This window comes from Alternaria triticimaculans, assembly GCF_023758025.1.
Source record: "Alternaria triticimaculans strain BMP 0046 chromosome Unknown scaffold_2, whole genome shotgun sequence".
NCBI lineage: Eukaryota > Fungi > Ascomycota > Dothideomycetes > Pleosporales > Pleosporaceae > Alternaria > Alternaria triticimaculans.
Window position 1 is genome coordinate 2,232,059 of NW_026055959.1, and position 17,247 is coordinate 2,249,305.

At 51.2% G+C, this 17,247-nt stretch overlaps 5 protein-coding genes across 5 annotated transcripts; 1 reads left to right on the top strand and 4 right to left on the bottom strand.

The window, feature by feature from the left end:
* Positions 1–3,589: 3,589 nt before the first annotated feature.
* J4E78_002404 (uncharacterized protein) lies at positions 3,590–4,751 on the bottom strand (the record flags this gene model as incomplete). The annotated part of the gene is given in 3 exon segments (XM_049363051.1): positions 3,590–3,637; positions 3,651–4,627; positions 4,676–4,751. The coding sequence occupies 3 exon segments, from the start codon at positions 4,749–4,751 to the stop codon at positions 3,590–3,592; spliced, it is 1,101 nt and encodes a 366-aa protein (XP_049225643.1).
* A 990-nt stretch (positions 4,752–5,741) lies between these two features.
* Positions 5,742–6,548, bottom strand: J4E78_002405 (uncharacterized protein; the record flags this gene model as incomplete). The annotated part of the gene is made up of 3 exons (XM_049363052.1): positions 5,742–6,015; positions 6,073–6,290; positions 6,342–6,548. 3 exons carry the CDS (start codon positions 6,546–6,548, stop codon positions 5,742–5,744), a joined length of 699 nt encoding a protein of 232 aa, XP_049225644.1.
* Positions 6,549–8,216: 1,668 nt separating this feature from the next.
* Positions 8,217–10,307, bottom strand: J4E78_002406 (uncharacterized protein; the record flags this gene model as incomplete). Its single annotated transcript, XM_049363053.1, has 2 exons — positions 8,217–10,077; positions 10,129–10,307. The coding sequence occupies 2 exons, from the start codon at positions 10,305–10,307 to the stop codon at positions 8,217–8,219; spliced, it is 2,040 nt and encodes a 679-aa protein (XP_049225645.1).
* A 3,649-nt stretch (positions 10,308–13,956) lies between these two features.
* On the top strand, positions 13,957–15,285 carry J4E78_002407 (uncharacterized protein; the record flags this gene model as incomplete). Its single annotated transcript, XM_049363054.1, has 2 exons — positions 13,957–14,036; positions 14,085–15,285. The coding sequence occupies 2 exons, from the start codon at positions 13,957–13,959 to the stop codon at positions 15,283–15,285; spliced, it is 1,281 nt and encodes a 426-aa protein (XP_049225646.1).
* Positions 15,286–15,333: 48 nt separating this feature from the next.
* J4E78_002408 (uncharacterized protein) lies at positions 15,334–17,140 on the bottom strand (the record flags this gene model as incomplete). The annotated part of the gene is made up of 2 exons (XM_049363055.1): positions 15,334–17,039; positions 17,101–17,140. 2 exons carry the CDS (start codon positions 17,138–17,140, stop codon positions 15,334–15,336), a joined length of 1,746 nt encoding a protein of 581 aa, XP_049225647.1.
* Between the last annotated feature and the right edge of the window lie 107 nt (positions 17,141–17,247).

Below are 17,247 nucleotides of genomic sequence, written 5' to 3' on the forward strand. Positions count from 1 at the left end.
AGCCCCCCCCCCCCCCCCCCCCCCCCCCCCCCCCCCCCCCCCCCCCCCCCCCCCCCCCCCCCCCCCCCCCCCCCCCCCCCCCCCCCCCCCCCCCCCCCCCCCCGCCCTCGAAGGGGCGCATAAGCCTCACGGACACCAAGCGTTTCCGAGATCCTCGCCTAGGGGCTTTTTGCTATTGAGAACCGTCCCAACTGAATAACGGTACCGGGACATGACCCGTGTGCGCTTCAGTATGTTTTGCAGGATAGAACGTGCACAGCCTTTCTCCTTTCAGACCATGGTCGGTCGCCGTACCCTCTCGCTGACTAGTAACCGAATAGGAAACATGAAGCGAGCTAAAGAAAGTCCACTGCAAGGCCGATCAATCCTATGGAAATTTCCGTCCGACTTCCAACGCCCTACGCGTACGCAATTGACATCAACAAGTCTCTGATGGCGTATCGGTTGGCTTCCGGTATCCCGATGTGTTCATGCTGGATCCTGCAAGTTCTCATCTCGTTGCTTTGTTCAGAATTCTTGCCACTGTGACAATACACAGAGTCTTTCAATCTCTTTACATTGGACATATCAACAACCAAAGAAGGTGGCATTGTATTCAGAACCGCCACACTATCGTCACCAGCCTCTTCGGACTTCTTTATCTCCGCATCGGGAACCACCTATTCGACGAGTATCATGCCAAACCATAAGACTACCAACGACACAATCCCCGACTTTGAGCTCATCGCTCCCTCCATATGGGTTTATGATCCGCGGCTACCATTCCGTGCCACACCTTTCTCGTCGCAAAATAGTGTGGCACCGTCACTTATTCTGCTATGCACATGGACAGGAGCCCAGAACCGTTATATCGCCAAGTACACAGCAGAATACAGAACTCTTTTCCCTTCATCACGTATCATGGTTATCACGACTTCCGCGAAAGATCTCTGCTTCAGAAACTCCGCACGCAAACAGTGGCGCATGAGACCCGCCATCGAACGCATATCCAGCTACCGGTACCTGGCTGCTCAAGAGTCTAATAGTGGAATACTGCTACACGTTTTCTCTGAAGGAGGAAGCAACAAAGCCTGCGAGCTAGCAGAGGCGCACTACAGGTTCACCGAGAGACGGCTTCCGGTCTCAGCCTTGTGTCTTGACAGCACACCAGGCCACCCACGCTATCTACGCTTATGCGAGGCCCTCAACAAATCGCTACCTCAGATACCGGTTGTGCGTCACATTGCTATACTATTCGTCAGTGTAGTGCTGGGCTGCATATGGATTTTGTACACCGGTATCAAAGGGTACGAGAACAACGTCATCAGTCGAACTCGAAAGCGTATCAATGATCCTATCTATTTCGACCCCACAGCACCACGTTGCTATCTTTACTCAAAAAGCGATACGCTTATCGCTTGGCAAGATGTCTACGAGCATCTGGAAGAGTCAGCATGCGCTGGTATGCCTGTCACTGAAGTGCTGTTCGAGAAAAGTGGGCATGTCGGACATGCGAAAGAAGAGCCGAGACGGTACTGGGATGCTGTTTTCGCGACATGGCAAGACGCACAAATTATGGAGAAGGAAAACGTGTATGCCAAGTTCCCCGGATCAGAATTTCTGGTGCTAGATCTGCCAAAATTTCCGGACTTCTCCAAACAGAGGTGGAGCAACGGCGGATTTCAACGCATTTCCTGTTGAGCTGTATTGTGGTGAATGGGGAATCACTTCGCTGATCGCTCCTACCTGGTTCCGATCCTATCCCACAAATCTAATTTCTTTGTCTTATAAAACGAGTTCGTTGCAATGACACGCCTCTTATGCGTTGTGGCACCACTTCTGCTATCCCTTTTGAACCCACACTAAACACCGCATATGGCGGAATGGCCATTGCAGAAACGTTTTCTTTGTCATACTTTCGTGTCGATCATCAACTCAGCGCGACTTCCAGTGTTCAGTTAGTCCTCAGATTTGCACACACCCGGGCATCCAGGACTTCTAAGGTCACCGTTGAAGTATTTGTTAAAATGCAGATCGATAAGACATTGAGGTGGTACACCATCAACCGGGTCACTGGGCCGTTACCGCTAGTGACTACCGCGGCCGGATTTGCCTAGCGTAAGATCTAGCGTGGAAGTGGCTTTCAGCCTGACGCTGCGTGGCTGCACCTCACAGCAACAACAACTTTTTCCTTGGCATGTCTTTCAGGCTCAATAATCATGCTGCAGGCATAACATCGGTACGCCGATGGCTTCGCTGCACACTGGTACCCAAGGGCCTCCTTGCGAGCCATCGTCAACCCGGAGGCTCCAAAGAACTCGTTGTAAGCTGCCGTGTTCGTGGCCCCCTGGTCGGATGATACAGCTATATGAGCCTGTCTGCAGTCAGCTGTCGTCATAGTATCCGCACAGCCTGAGATCATTTTGTCAAGGCCAACCCAAAGCTTATGTTCGGCCGTCAAATCTCGATCAGCTCAGCCACCACCTGCATGACCCAGCGAACAACACATCAAGAGTGCCACACCTCGTACCAGGCTGCCAAGTGGCAAAACAGAAGGGATAAGGTCTACAGGATAGTTGTTGCTGCATGTAAGATCTATTCAGGCCCCAAATTAAAATAGGTACAGCACTACCAAACTCGCATGTGGAGGGTAGCCTACTTAACCTCGTGGGGATTGAATAAACCCCAGGGCATCTACGATGCACATGTGATATCATCGCCGGAAACAGAATTTAGCGTACGAGCGGCATCGAAGTGCATACGTATGCAAGTGTGAAGAGTTAATTGACAAGTACAAATCTGCGTCCATGGTGAAATGAGTGCAAGGTGAACACGCGCATATATATACATGTAGTTGTCCGTTCAAGTAACAAGGACGTGTAATACTACCTTCCCTGTCTATGAGCAGCCATCAACATGACCTGTCTCATTTGCTGCATCTGTGTTTCTTGTAACTTGCTCAATGTCATCATCGAGTAACCTACCGCAGGTCTGCAAGCTAACAGCGATAATCCATCGAACCACCGTAGAGCCTCCCACGCCTCCTTTCTCCATTCGATGTTGCTGTCCCCCAGAGCAATCTGATCAGTAGCTATCTTCCCCAGAACAGCCAGCAACGAGGGCAGCGGCGGTAGTCCAATACCCCCTTTGTATTGTCGAGACCGAACAATCTCCCGAGTGACGAGTACGATAGACTTGTATGCGTCGATACTAGACACCCGTCCAGCTACAAATAGTCGTTGCGCAATATTGTCGCACTTGACCATCATAGAAGCGTCGATCCACTCCGTCTTGTGGTCACAGTCCACCCAACGCCAACGACCATGCAATAGCTCGAGACAGCCGGCATCTTGCTCTTCAAAACCCGAACGGCTTATATTCAGTTCTTGCATCCACAAAGGCTTAGTATTGATGGTACTCCCCTGAAGCTGGCTTGCGGAGAGATGGTGATGATTGTCGACAAGAGAATGCAGGAGCGGGAACATATAAGCGTGCGGAAAGGACGTTATACCGGTATTGAGTACTTGAAGTACATGGTATACGTTAGGAATAGCTCCGAACTCGAGCAAGATTTTTACGACTTCTTGATGATTGCGTTGGATTGCAACGTTTAAAGGGTCAAATCGAGGCAGCCAGACATTGGTGCACATAGGAGCTTCTGCGACACTCACGATACCCTGTTCCAGGAGAAAGCGTATGATTTCGATATTGCCATTGCGGAGAATCTCGTGATATGCGGCGATGACTTCCGGGTCCATTTTGAGCACGTGGTTCGGGCGCTGGTCTTCCTTGAGGAAGTGCTTGATGCACTTCAAGTTATAGCTCTCCATAGCAAGACGGAGGTAATCAGGTCGATCTCGTTGCGCAAGACGAACGAAGCGTGTTCGTAAGAATTCGATCAACTTGTTTGCTGCTCGCAGGTGACACCCTCTCATGGCTGCCTTGATGGCTTCTATGATGACATAGAATTTGTTTTCACACTTGCACTCCGTTGTAGTCTTGGAGGAACCATGGATAGGGGCGTAATGTTTGCAGCTTTCGTTGTTCGTCTCCAACCCCACTTTCACTTTGGCAAGCAGATACTCGATCATTACACTCTTGCCTGTACTAGCTGCGGCCACAACTGCGCTAGGGAGGTCATGAACGTGATAGTCGAAGCGGTGCTCGAGGAAGTCCGTGGTGTGGTTCAAGAAGTGTGCGACAGCTTTGAAGTTGCCGACTGCTGCTGCGCCAGCTAGAGCTTCCCAAAGGGAAATTTCTGGATCGACAATCCGGGGAAAAGCCGCTACTAGATCTTTTTTGAGCCAGATGGCAAGACCTTCTCTTAGTCGGTCACGCGGGGTAGTGGCTACGACGGCTCGGACGAGATCCAAAATGTACTGTTCCCGAAGCTCAATGTCGTTGTCGTCAGGTAGCGTGAAGCGCATAAGAATACCAACGAGCTTGTTGACGAATGCTGGGTAAAGGTGCAAGTAGCCATCTTGGCTCCGAATGCAGTTCAATAGGTAGGTCTCCGCATGATCGACCACGAACTCAAACGGAGACTTCGCTTGATGAAGCTGCAAGCCGGCCAATTCCATAAAAGCTAGGTACTTCTTGATGGGAGTCTTGGCGAGCAACTGGTGGTTCAAGACCGCGGCAAGGGACCCTAGTTTTATTAGTGGGGATAGACGATACTGGCACTGTGGGGACTCACGGCAGACGAGACGCGTACTAAAAACTTCATCTAGAAGAGCAGCTTTAGAATAATGTTCCAAAATACTGGTGAGCATCTCAGAGGGTAGCCCGAGGAGAAGCATGGCTAAGAGCGTTCGTGATCTCGCGTTTTTGCGACAGCGAATTGAACTATGTGGACCTAGGATGTCTTATGTAAATCGGAGTTCATACGATAGAAGAAGGAATCGAGAATCTGATGACCGCCGAATGCGAAAGACTGCAATAGTAAAGGATTAAGCCAGCAGAGGGGATTAAAGGCCAGGATTTAGTAATGTGGTGGAAAGCTAAGGTCCGACACTAGTGGCAGTGGGTACCTGGGCAGCCTAAAATCGCAAGACATCGAGTGAATGCCTACCTCTTTCGAATGACCAGGCAGTGTGATTTAAAAGTCGCAGTAAAGGATAGTCTTCGGCAAATACAATCACTTCCCAGGCCATCGTCAACGCAGCAACATCTTTGCTTCGATTACTGGGATACTCCTCGAGGGAGATACCAGCAGCATCGAAACACATATCCACTATTCACTAAGAGTACCCAGCTCTGACTGTAATGTGTGGCCGTGCGAATGCTACTAAGGTTCAGCAGTCTTCAATCGGTAGTGGCTCGCTACTGTACTATAGCTGAGAGGGCCTGAAAAGTTTTGCTTCGGGTTTTTGCTAATCACAATTATTCCAACGCAGCGGCGATATACATATGTTCGTGACCGAAAGGTATGTCATTGGGGTAGTGTCCTGAAGCTGGAGGTCCAGGGCGATCGCGAGCATCCTTATCGATAAGCTCTAGCTGCAACCACCAATCACGAGCCTGTGTCGCAAGATTAGGTGGGTCTCATTCTTGGCGATCTTCCGCTCCGCAATCGCCGCTTCTTCCTTCGCTCAGCTTACCACTTGCACCTATCTACCTAGGTAGGGTGTCGTCTCACGGATGCGTAACAACACTTGAAAACATCAGAAAATGTTTCATATGTCAACTATTAACCGAAAACTTCGTTAAAGACCGATAGGAACGCGCCGACCCAACACCTCCAGTTTCGCCTCACGATTGACTCAGTTCGCATCAATCTTGCCGATCAAGAACCTTGGCGCAGGTCCAGCGGCCTCATCCGAGTAAGAGAAGTGAGCAGCAGTGATAGTAAGCGTACCAACGCATACAAGATCACCGGTAGCACAATATACCTCCAGGTCTTCGCTAGGGTAGTCAGAGATGCCACCACGGTTCTGGAGATTTCGCGTGTAGCCGAAGAGCACCACACCCTTGACCTGATCACGAATAGTAGTAGAGAGCTTGGGAATGGCACCTGCAATCACGGCGGTACCCTGACTGTTGAGGTGTTAGACATGTCCTCAAGTTGGGAAGGCGTAATGGACAAGTACGTACCTGTAGCCGCCAGCAACGATGGGGGTGTCAGGACATTTCTGATTTGCTTGTTCAAACAGGCCCACAGCTTCATTAATCGCAGCCTGGGAAGTGCCGCCGGGCAGTGCGTTCGAGCCTAAATCAGCCGAGTATGGACCGCCAACACCTTGGACCCACACATTGCTGGCACCATAGTTGCGCTCAAGAGCACTGGCTACTGCAGGGCCGGTAGAAGCGCCCTGTCAACGTGTTAGTCTCACGCACACACTTACATGCGGTATGTGACATACCATATTACCACTCTCAGTGGAGGCCCTGGCAAAAATGAAGATTGCCTCTGGGCATGCCCCAGCCCGGCCATCCTCGAGTTCATTCCGAGTGGTTGTGCCGAAACCGAACTGACGCGCCTGTATCTCGTTCTCTGAGAATTGAGCTGCCGAGGAAATGGGCGAAGCCGCCGCTAAGGCAGTCATCATTGATAGCGTGAAGTACTTCATGTTGAGGTCTTGTTGAGACTGGGGCACTTGGGAAAGAGGAAGGAGTCAATGGGTTGTGGTGCTAAGATGCGAGCGTGCTGTTCAGAAGAGCGGACCTCTTCCACATATTTATCTTCTTCCTGAAGATGAGCGCGGATATTCGGCCATCGATCAGCCTTCACTAAGCCATGACATCCTCGGAAGTAACAACGCAGCATTGATGGTTATTGGATCAGTGAGTTCGCGCTCTAGCGTTCCCATATCTCCACATGCATCCCCCCCACGTATGACCTTCCCCGAAGGCACGCATTTGGCAGTGGCTGCAGAGTGTTAGGCTATAGTTGCGGGTCCATCTACGAGTCAGTGCCTTACAACCGCAGGCACTGTTTCTCTTTTCACAATAAGGAACGCTCCGCGGCCATATAATCTGTATGACGTGCGGAGACCATGAGCGACCTCAGGACTAAGAGTGTAGAAAGCGAAGGGATCAGAGGCTCCACGGGCAGTCACCCTAAAGCTGTGGAGTGGGTGCAAAGACAAGCACGAGGAACAGTCGTCTAGCGGATCAGGGTAGGTGCCCAAGGAAGTCAGCCCGGGCTGGACGGCTCGGGTATGTGGAAGGCTGGTCGAAATCACGATCCCATCGTCAGAGGAGCTGTGGTTCTTTCCGTTTAGAAGATCTAGAAAGGATTTGGGCCTCGGTTCGAGAGGACAAGAATGTTGGAAGCCCGTCAGGGATGGCAAGCCACTGTACTAGCGCCCGCACGAACACAGCGGTCTCCACTGGCCGCCCATGTCCCGTGCAGATCATCATTGGCTCTTGGATCTCTCCAATCGCTACCGATAACCCCTCGTGACATGATGTACATATCGAGATGGCGTGCTTGGCAGTCAGTGAGGTTGCCGGTCCAAGCTGCGCGTTTCCTGTAGCTTCGGGTCTTTAACCTGGAACGGTCTTGTACTTCAGTCGGCGCGGGAGGAACCGGCGAACTCCTTTACACGCTGCTGTTTTTGCGCACATCAACGACTATGCGATTGATTCAGTAGTAAAGCATACTTATTTCTTGACAGGCAGCAATAAATAATCTCGATGCTGTCAATGCAAGAACTCTTATTCAACGTACGGGCGACTGATCGCTTGGTGACCAGTCCGGATTGGAAAACGCGTGGATGTGGATGCTGATAAGCAATGGCAAGAATGCCAAGAGTGTACTATATTGTGGCGCGATATGGCGGGTGGTAGGACGGGTGGTGGTAGATGAGTAACAGTCAGACATCGTAAGATATCTCGCAGCCACAAACGTCCAAGAAAGTGGCATCTTCACGTTGGAGGCGACGATAAGGACATCAACCGGCAAATTAACCAAATAAAAAGCAAGCACCACATCCGTCGGCCTGTTTAGCCGTAGACGTGAATTGAGTAACGAGCGTGGCACGGTTGCTGATGACATCCAAACGAGGGACGGTTTCTACGATAGCAGGTGGCTTTGAAGTATCGTTACCCAGGACGAATCAATGTGGGGGCTGTCCATGTCCGCGGACTCTGCAGCTGGGTCGTACACCCGAGAGCAAGAAGAACGAGACAGATATCTGAATGCGGGCTGACATTAGGCAAGTATTATGAATTGACATTAAGGATAGCTGTGATGGATGAAAGTCTCTGCCACTAAGTATACGCAGACCTCAACATCAATACCTCAACTTCCTTGTTGATCTAGTCTTCTTGATCCACTTGGCATCTCTCTTACTCAGTTCCACTGCACTCCTCTTCCTCTTCGCATCACCGCCACCAATGTTAGCAGCAGTGATATTTCCACACTCGGGTGTTGTCAAGCTTTGGCCAAACTGATCCGCGGCCCAGATGAGAACACCGTTCGACCACCCGAAACCTTCCACGACCTCATACTCTCCGCCTCCACCGGCAGCGTTGGTGCTCTCGTCGGCATACTTCTCGAAGATCGTTCCATTGCCTTGAGAGTCGGGAAGTTGTGGTACTTCGTCAGTCGCGCCGCCAGTGACACGCCATGTGCAGTACAACGAGTCAAGATAGCGTTGTGCGAGGCGGAGTGATAGGTCTTGCGTCCAAATGTAGTCTTCTGTTGATTGCTCATCATCTTCTTCGCTGACCTCGAGAGGGGTGTTGAGCAAGCCTTGCATAAGGATGTATTGAAGCGGTGGCCAAACGTTTGGTTCATCCCACTGCTGACCAGTCTGAAGGTTCGTCGCCGCAATCGCGCCGTCTCGAGACTCGAGAAGCTCTTCAACGCGTCCGTATACGCGCCTCATTGCCTTGGGGTCATTCTTGATGCTTTCAGGGGCAGCGCCGGTCCAGAAAGGATAGAACTGGGAGATCTGGAACCATATTTGTTTCCCAGCCGGCGCGCCTTGAAGTGACAGGGGCGTGCTCGTATTATCGGCCAGGGTATAAACATTTTGACTGCTGGACGTCAAGTTGTAGTCGAAGTAGCTGTAGTGCTCAGGTGACCAAAGGAACGTAGTCATCGCCTCGCTACGGTCTGCTGCCCGACTGGCCCACTCGCGCGCAGCAGTGTAGTTGCCCTGGTGGCGATGGAACTCCGCAATGGTGATCTCATTGTAGTAAAGAATCGAGTTGAGCTCCACTGGAATAATCTCAATAGTGTTGAGCGAGCGAAGAGGGAAGAACGTATCCGTGACGGCGTCAGATGGGTTGGCTATCCAGCGTGCCGAATAATCCCATCCACTCTCTGCGCCCGAGGCCAGGTTAGAGTATAGTGTCGCCATTTCAGTCTCATTAAGCGATTTTGTTACATTGAACTCTTCGCCGACTTCGTTGAAATAGGTCGCATTGTTCGCAGTCACGTAATCCTCGTAGTAAGACTCAGGTCGTGGCTGGGTGTTCGACACGGCATAGTGGTTCAGAGAGTAGTTCATACCAGCGCGCTCGAGCGTTACAGTACGGTTGTTCAGCCAGAAGTCATACTCTTTCTCTAGAATAGGTAGCGCTCGTTCAAGAAGAGTATAGTTCTGGGTGTATTCGACGTATACCCGAACCATCTGGGTAAGTAGTGGTGGCTGTGATCGATTCTCGTAGTATCGCCGGGCGCCATTGGGTACGAAACCAATGTCTTCGACAAGATCCAGGAAGTTTTCGATGATGTTCTCCGCAATCTGAGTGAAGGATCCTTGGGTACGGAGTAGACCTTCGATGATCCAAAATGAGTCCCAGTAGTATGGTTCTCTAAACCGACCACCAGCTACTACAAAGGTACGGTTGACAGGAAGGAAAGAGTTGACGCATTCGGAGCAGTTTCCAGCCCCGACATAACGGCGCGTCAAGTCCGGCCAGATGTCGATGACCTGACGAGTGAAGTCTCGAACGACAGAGCTGTTTACGTTCTCGAGGAAGTCTGGCTGAGTTTCCAGCTCATCGGTGGGTACTTCTTCGAGCTCTGAGCCGGCTTCGCCAAAGTATTCGGAGAGAAAATTGTTCAGCGCGGTGTTGTTCTGGATTGGCCTCGAGAGATTGGCGAATGCTGCCAGGACTTCGTCGAGTGGGCGCGTTGTTGGCCTGCCATCAATGAGCCGTGATCCAATTCGACTTCTTATCTACAGTACTTACAAGTCAACGAACGTCTTGGAATCCGCAAACGGCCTTGCGAGTTCAATCTCGCGAAGTAGGTCGCCGTAGCAGTAGATAGGAGAGTCGCAGGGTGCGATTACGCTGCCATTGATGAACAGCGCGTTCGCCAATGGCGCGCTGGTAATGAGGGCAGCAGCCAATGAACGCATTGACACCATGGTTGAGGATCAGCTCTTGTCAGCAAAGAAAGTGATGAAGCTGAACCGATGCATGGGTAAACGGTACTGCCTACTTAAGTACTCGGCCCTACGAGCCTAGTACGCAAGGAAACCTGCCATTCACCGAGTAGCTCGGGTACTTTGACCGGTTCGCACACGTACGTGGCTGGCCAGAGCACGATGAACGCGCATCGTCATCCTTGGCAATGTTCCCAAAAGTACCCAAGTCGTTCTTCGGCATCAGCAAACGGCGTATCAGAAGCGTGCAGCTGCTGATAAAATGTGGGGAAGTCAAGCATTCCCCGCGAGTGCGGCTGTCGAAAATGTCTTAGCGTGATGTCATCGCCGTCAGCCCCGGTCCGAACCACGGAACACAACACATGGACGGCATGGCAGATTCTGCTCACCGCGATTCTGACACTACCTCACAGCTGTCACTCGTTTCTGATCCGATGAAACGACGAGAGAAAGATGCAGTCAAGCATGACTATATACGGTGAGAACGATGAAGGCACAACAGGTACTATTCTCTGGGTCAAAGCGCGTAGCTCCTGCCAGCAATCATGTACGTCGATTCTTCGTCACATGTCGCGTAAATGTTTATCCTGTGACACTCGATCAACTACTACAATTAGAGTTATCCACATGGGCGCGGCTCGTACCCCGACACCGGTGTTCGGTTTGTCGGAATAGCAGAGAAAGCAGCTATGGGCGCGTACAGCAGCGGCACTACCGTTACCCCATTAATTTATACACACCGCCGTATAGCGAAGAAAGATCAAATCGAACGTTTAGCTGTGCAACATCTACCAGTGTTTTCATAGACTATCGTAAGCTACCATTCATTATTTATTATCTATTCCCAAAGAAGATTCTTAATCCACCGCAAGACAAAGGGAGATGACTTAATGACGTGCAACACCGCACCCTTAACCGCTTGTCCACACTGGAGTCCCTTGCGTAAAAACCTCTTGAGCCACTTCGACCAAAGCTCCTCCTCAAGCTTCCAGTACGTATGTGGAGCTGGTTGTTCCTGTCGTAGCGCACACCTGTACATTAACTACATTTAGCCCTTGTCTGGCTTCTCCAATTTCCAGATCGCACAACAATAAGCCCGAAAGGACTTTGCAATGTCCAACGACCTGCTCCTTCTCACTAATAGTCAAAATGCCTGCTTCATTCTGGAGCACGATCTTCCACTCGCCATCGTATAACGCTGGCCAATCCACGGGCATCATATCTACGTGTCGGTCCTCGGCCGAACGGACAAAGTAAAGTGCCTCATATGAATCGAGCCGAAGTTTATCCAGAAACCCAAGTTTGTGAAGAATTCGGAGGTAATCAAGAAAATCGCATATACAGCTCACGGCTGATAGATGATGCGAAGCATGTTCGAAAGTCCAAGTAGTTTTTGGGATACGCTTTATGGCGCGTAGTAAGGGCAGCAAGTTCCATTCCTGTATGTCCCAGTCTTTTTCTTTCAAATGCACCGTAATGTGAGCTAGTGGTGGGAAGAAAGTGTTGTTTGGTGCGAATGTATCGAGAAAGCGAAGAAGATTGGAGAAGTCGATGAAGGCATCCCAGGCCTTATAAAACAGCGGCCGAAACTCCGTACGCAACTGCTGGCATGTCGAGATCAGACCAATGGGAGATTCGCGGGCTGTGTCGCCCTGCTCGTCAGGCGGAAGACTTGGCACGTGCAACATATGTGTACGGAACATGTTTTCGTATATGTCATGCTTATCTTCGATGGCGAAATCATACACTTTATTCCGTACTTCTCCTGGTAGACGAAGAAAAGGAAACGGACCCGAGTCGGCTGTGGACACGTCTGGCTGATCGATGAGGTAGGGTGAGTGATGGAAGTCGGACATCGCGAATTCGCGCTCTATGGGTTGAGGGAGCCAGTTGATTATAAGCGATCGAAAATACTTGAGGTCGCTCAGAAGGGCAGCCACAACTTCAGTGAACGTACGTGCGCCTTCATGGCGTCTGGTACCTTCTCTTGGGAATCTTCGCACTGTATGCCAGTGAAATTTCCTTCGGTCTCAGGTCATGCGATTGAATGAACCTCCTGCTGTGGCGAATAAACTGAAGAGGCTGCACTCAGCGTATGCCTCGTGATAAATTGGCCATAGTGTTGCGAAAACCGTAGTTGCCCAGCGGCAAGTGAAGGATAGTACTGCCGTTTTGTCGCTGAGAGAGCAAACAACGCTGTTCCCGTAACACCAATGTCGCATCTCTTTTGCATTCCTCAGCTCTTGAATAAAGGTGACGCGAACGTCTTGATCAAATTCTCATCCCAACATTCTCGCCAGGCCGCCCAAGCTCACATTTAGACTAAAGCTCAACTTTACGCCCTTGGCTTGGGCAGTAAACTCCTGACTGTGGTGACTCCATTCTCTCCGGATTTGCGCACGTTGCTGCAAGGCGCCGAGTTTCCTTGGTAAGGTCGTCGCTCTCTTTTCGCTCTCTACGCGTGCGAGAATTCTTCGTTGCATGTTCATTGTGTCTTGCAAGATTGGTCCCATCATGGCTTGGACGCCCACAACCTGATGTGGTGGTATATTTTCGGAAACAAGTCTGCCGCTCCGAGTCTGGGCGAGGAAGCTTTGATACCGGTAGGAATGTAAGACAAAGTTCTGGATGTCTGTTATGACGTTCTTCTGGAGGAACGTAACAGCAGACTTGTAGTGTCGCAGATCCCAAACAGTCGCGTTCTTCTCGGTTACCAGTAGAAAGTTATCTCCGGCGCCTAGTGCTACGAGGCGGGGTCTATCAGTCCAACTCCCATCCTGGATGTTGTTCTGCAGGGCAACGAGTAGAGGTCCTGGAAGGTTTTTCCAAAGATACGAAGTATTGTCGTGGACGAAGAAAGATGAGTTGTACGGCCCTAGCGTACACCGGATATTGGAGATGTTGCGGTTTCGAGTGTGCACAAACTCAACTAACTCGGCCGGGAGTCCTGAGCTTTCAACGCGATCTGTTCCATCGGTATCACGCCAGGTAAGGAGAAACGCATCCTCAAAACCTAGGGTCACATGATGGATCTTCTTCAATTGCGAAGAAGTGAGAAATCTTGCCAACTTTCTCGGGAGACGTGCGCTACACCATTATCAGCGTGATTTGATCAGATTATTCCGACCAAGCATACATTTCTCGTCTTGACGGACATTGGAAGAAGTGGCTGCCGCGTTGGCCAAACGAGAACGTGGAATCGCACATGTGCCGCCGAAATCTCGGACTCGCTAAAAGGGAAACGCTCGGTCTAGATCGGTGGAAGCGGTGTGGGACGCAGAAACCAGAGTGTCGCTATAAAGCCGCAATGTTGTGAAGAGCAGACAATCGCACGACTGATAGTGTTGACAACACCCGCCTTGCCAAGGCTCGATCGCTTCAAGGGTGCAAACCGGATAGCAACAATCTGAAACCGTTGTCTGGCAGTGCGCGCGAAAGTTTGGGAAGACGTCACAGTGGCTGGCAATTATCCCGCGGCTGTAAATTACGCGTTCGCATGTATATTATAAGTCGACTCAAAAGTTCGAGCGCGTCGCTGACATCAGTAGAGCGCGATTCTCCAGCCTCCCGATACGTGACGTCATAGGTGGCTTTCACCCCAGCCCAATCACGCGCAGCTACCTAGGTAGGCATGAGCGGTACCAACACCTCGTTCTTCTCGTTCGGGCTTGACGACAGCTTCATATCCAAGAGCTTTGCGGGTCTCAACTAGTATGCTACCCATTATTTTCCCTACGCGCAATGACTGACAAAACAAAGCCGCAATCTCCCTGCCAGCCTCCAAGATCTCCTTCTCGGCAGGACAGTATCCGAGGTTCATTGGGCAGCTCTAGGGCCAGCGCCCGACTCCTGGATCCTCAGTTCCAAAGACTCCTCAGGAAAGGACAGTCTGCGTTGGGGCCCTGCTATACCCGCAAGGCTTCAGAGCATCTTAAACAAGACATGGCACTCTCCGCACTTGCGTGCCTTCCTGGGACCAGACGATTCCTTCATCATTTGGCATCCTGAGCTCATTCGTTGGGCAAATCTTCCGATACCCCTGGAGGATGCGTTGCAGTCTTGGTTGACACCTTCGGGATGGCGATGCGGGCCACCGCGCATTGTGACCTGGGGTCCTGAAGGCGCGTTCTTCGCCATGAGCGAGTACGGCGACGTCGTGTACCGCCTAGGAGATGCGAACGCCTGGGAAATCTACAAAGAGACGGTGGAAGAATGGAAGGCAGAAAAGGGCTTCGTTTGGACCGATCTCGCTTTCATTACTCTTGATCCTACAAGTGTTGATCAATTCATCGCCATCCGAAACGACGGGACATGGGCCGGCTCTATCGACGATATCAACGAAGAAGCATTGGAGGCCTTCGCACTGAATTTCTTTGCTCGGGCAAAGAAGAAGACGAAACCCAGCACATCCCAATCTGGCGGGCAAATGCCAAATGGTGCGAATAGCTCCACGGAAGCGAAGCCCGACGCAGCGACGCAAGTACTCTACGAAAAATGGTCTACAGAGGCGGCAGTAATGTTCGCGGCCGCCTCAGCAGCAGCCGGAGGCGCAAAGCCTAAAGCCCCACGGAAACTACAAGTCCGCTCGCAGTCAAGCAGTTCAGACGTTGCTCGACCACCGCTACAGCGCATGCCATCCGCATCACCCAAGTTACTTTCAATGTTTCCCTATCTGCCCACTACAGTTACAACTTGCAACCTCACGGCGTGTACGATACTCAAGTCTGAGCCAGAGAGTATACACGCCTGCCAGCATGACGTGGAAAAGCTACTTCGAGCCAGTGGTTTGTACAGCTACGAATGGTTGCGGCAAGAGCGTTTACGATGGCATCCAGACCGATTTGCGCGCCTATGCGAGGAAGAATGGAGGGAGACGGGAAAGAAGCTTGCAGGCGAAATGTTCAAACTCATGAGCGTGTTGATAGAAGATCTGAAATCGCGTACGGGCGAAGGCAGTTGAGGTAGACTGTATGAGATCTAAATTCTAGGATAGATCGACTGAGTGCTATCAAGCTTGTCTAGCAACCAGCCTCAAGCTGCCGTCTTCTTTACCCAAACTCACACTACTACTTGCAGCCACCTCTTCCAGTCGCTGTCTGCCCATTGGCTGAGCTTGTTCCGTAACCACCTCGTCCATCTCGCAAAACAACATTGCCAGTATCGAACTCTTCCACAGCCTTCCACTCTCCACGCCCCTACTCTCAATGTGCACTAGGAGCAGGAAGATGGACGACAAAGCGATCATCACAGCCGGAAACGCAATCCAGGCCCAGTTGATCTCAATACAGGTTGTGGTGTACCACATTGTCCCTTCAGCGGGTTTGCTATGTTCTTCCATACCGTGGGTACGAAGAACGGTGTTCATCGCGTTGGTCAGATTCTTCATGATGCTGCTGACATGCTCTAGCGGCGCATCAGGCAACTGTCCGCTGTCCCACAAGACACGCATATAGGCGTTGCCATAGCGAGCAGACATGATATCCATGAGAAACTGCTGGCCATAGACAGCTTGGAGATGAGTCTGTATACCCGTCATGGACCCTGTGAACAGGGACCAGACGCAGTCTTCGGGGTACCACACAAGCTCTGCACCTGGGCCTTCTGAGTCCAGGCTAGTTGTGTTGATGGGAGCAGCGTCGATGTTGCCTCTGGCGACAGCTAGGTAGCCAGGTGTTTCTGAAGTCTTCACGTCGCACGTGGTTTCTGTGCCGTTGCGAATGGTTTGCTTGGTAGCTAGACGGAAGGAAGTGGTGCCACCAAAGGCTAAGTCCTCGCCGATTCTTACGCTTTCCACCATCTCTTCTTTGAGGACGCCGTTGTGGTAGGTTGCCTTGATCGTGTTGACGGTAGGGTATATGCCGCATGTCATTGCCTGGTATTCAACGGAGTCGTAAGGGACGTATATCATGCCGATCGTAGCTATGGTACCGTTGTACTTTGGGTCCGAGACGTCGGTCACGAGCTTTCCCGGCCAGCCTGCGAGTGGGAACCTTACGATGGGATCAAAAACGGTGTCGGAAATGCTCAGAGAGAGTCCAATGTTCCTCGCCTTGGTACCATTCTTCAGGGTGAGTCCGAAGTCGTATCCGAGCGGAATCGTCGTGTTGGTGCTGTTAGAGTTGGTAATCGTCTCGGGAGGAGTCTCGGATCCGGTTGTCTCTCCATTTAAGTAGGCGGATGGGAGATAGTCATCGAGCTCACTGTCATAGTCGAGCGGCGTCTCTACCACTTGGGAAGTGGCATTCTGACACCAGTAGCCCACACCCAGAGTTGAAAAGGCCGCTCCATTCGCACCCGGGAACGTGCAATTGCCGGTCTTGCATCCGTAAGAAAGAAGTGTAGTTGTGTCCTCGAGCGGTTGCAAGATTCCGACATCCATAGCCACCGTCAAAGGAAGGTACTCGTCTGCTGTTGTTGGAGATTTCCTTTCCCCACTTTTGTTGAAAGCATTAGATCTGAGTATTCCGACTGCGGCACTTTCATCAGGACGGAGACAGTCATTGAAGACAATGAGTTGCTGAGCGGCGAACCCTGTGAACGCGGACATCACGGTGATGAAGGCACCCATCGCTGCTATGAAGTATGGCTTCTTGACACGAAGACCGAAGATGAACAGGACAGAGCCCCATGCACCACGACTTGCGGAATCGAACCTTGCCATGTCTTCCAGCTTGCGTGATTTGCGGAACCATTGCCATTTCGATTGACTGATTCCTGTGTCTGTTAGCGGCCGTTCCAAAATGTTCTGCGAACATATAGGAGCATCAAGACGTACCTTCCGCAAGTACCATGGAAACTCCAGCTCTGATCATCATCGAGAAAAGAGAAACAATGGAGTTTATGCTAACGATCTGCGGCCAATCCGGTAGAGGACGATTTTGGTGCGCCATGAGAGTAACGATGAGTCCGATCAGTGATAGCA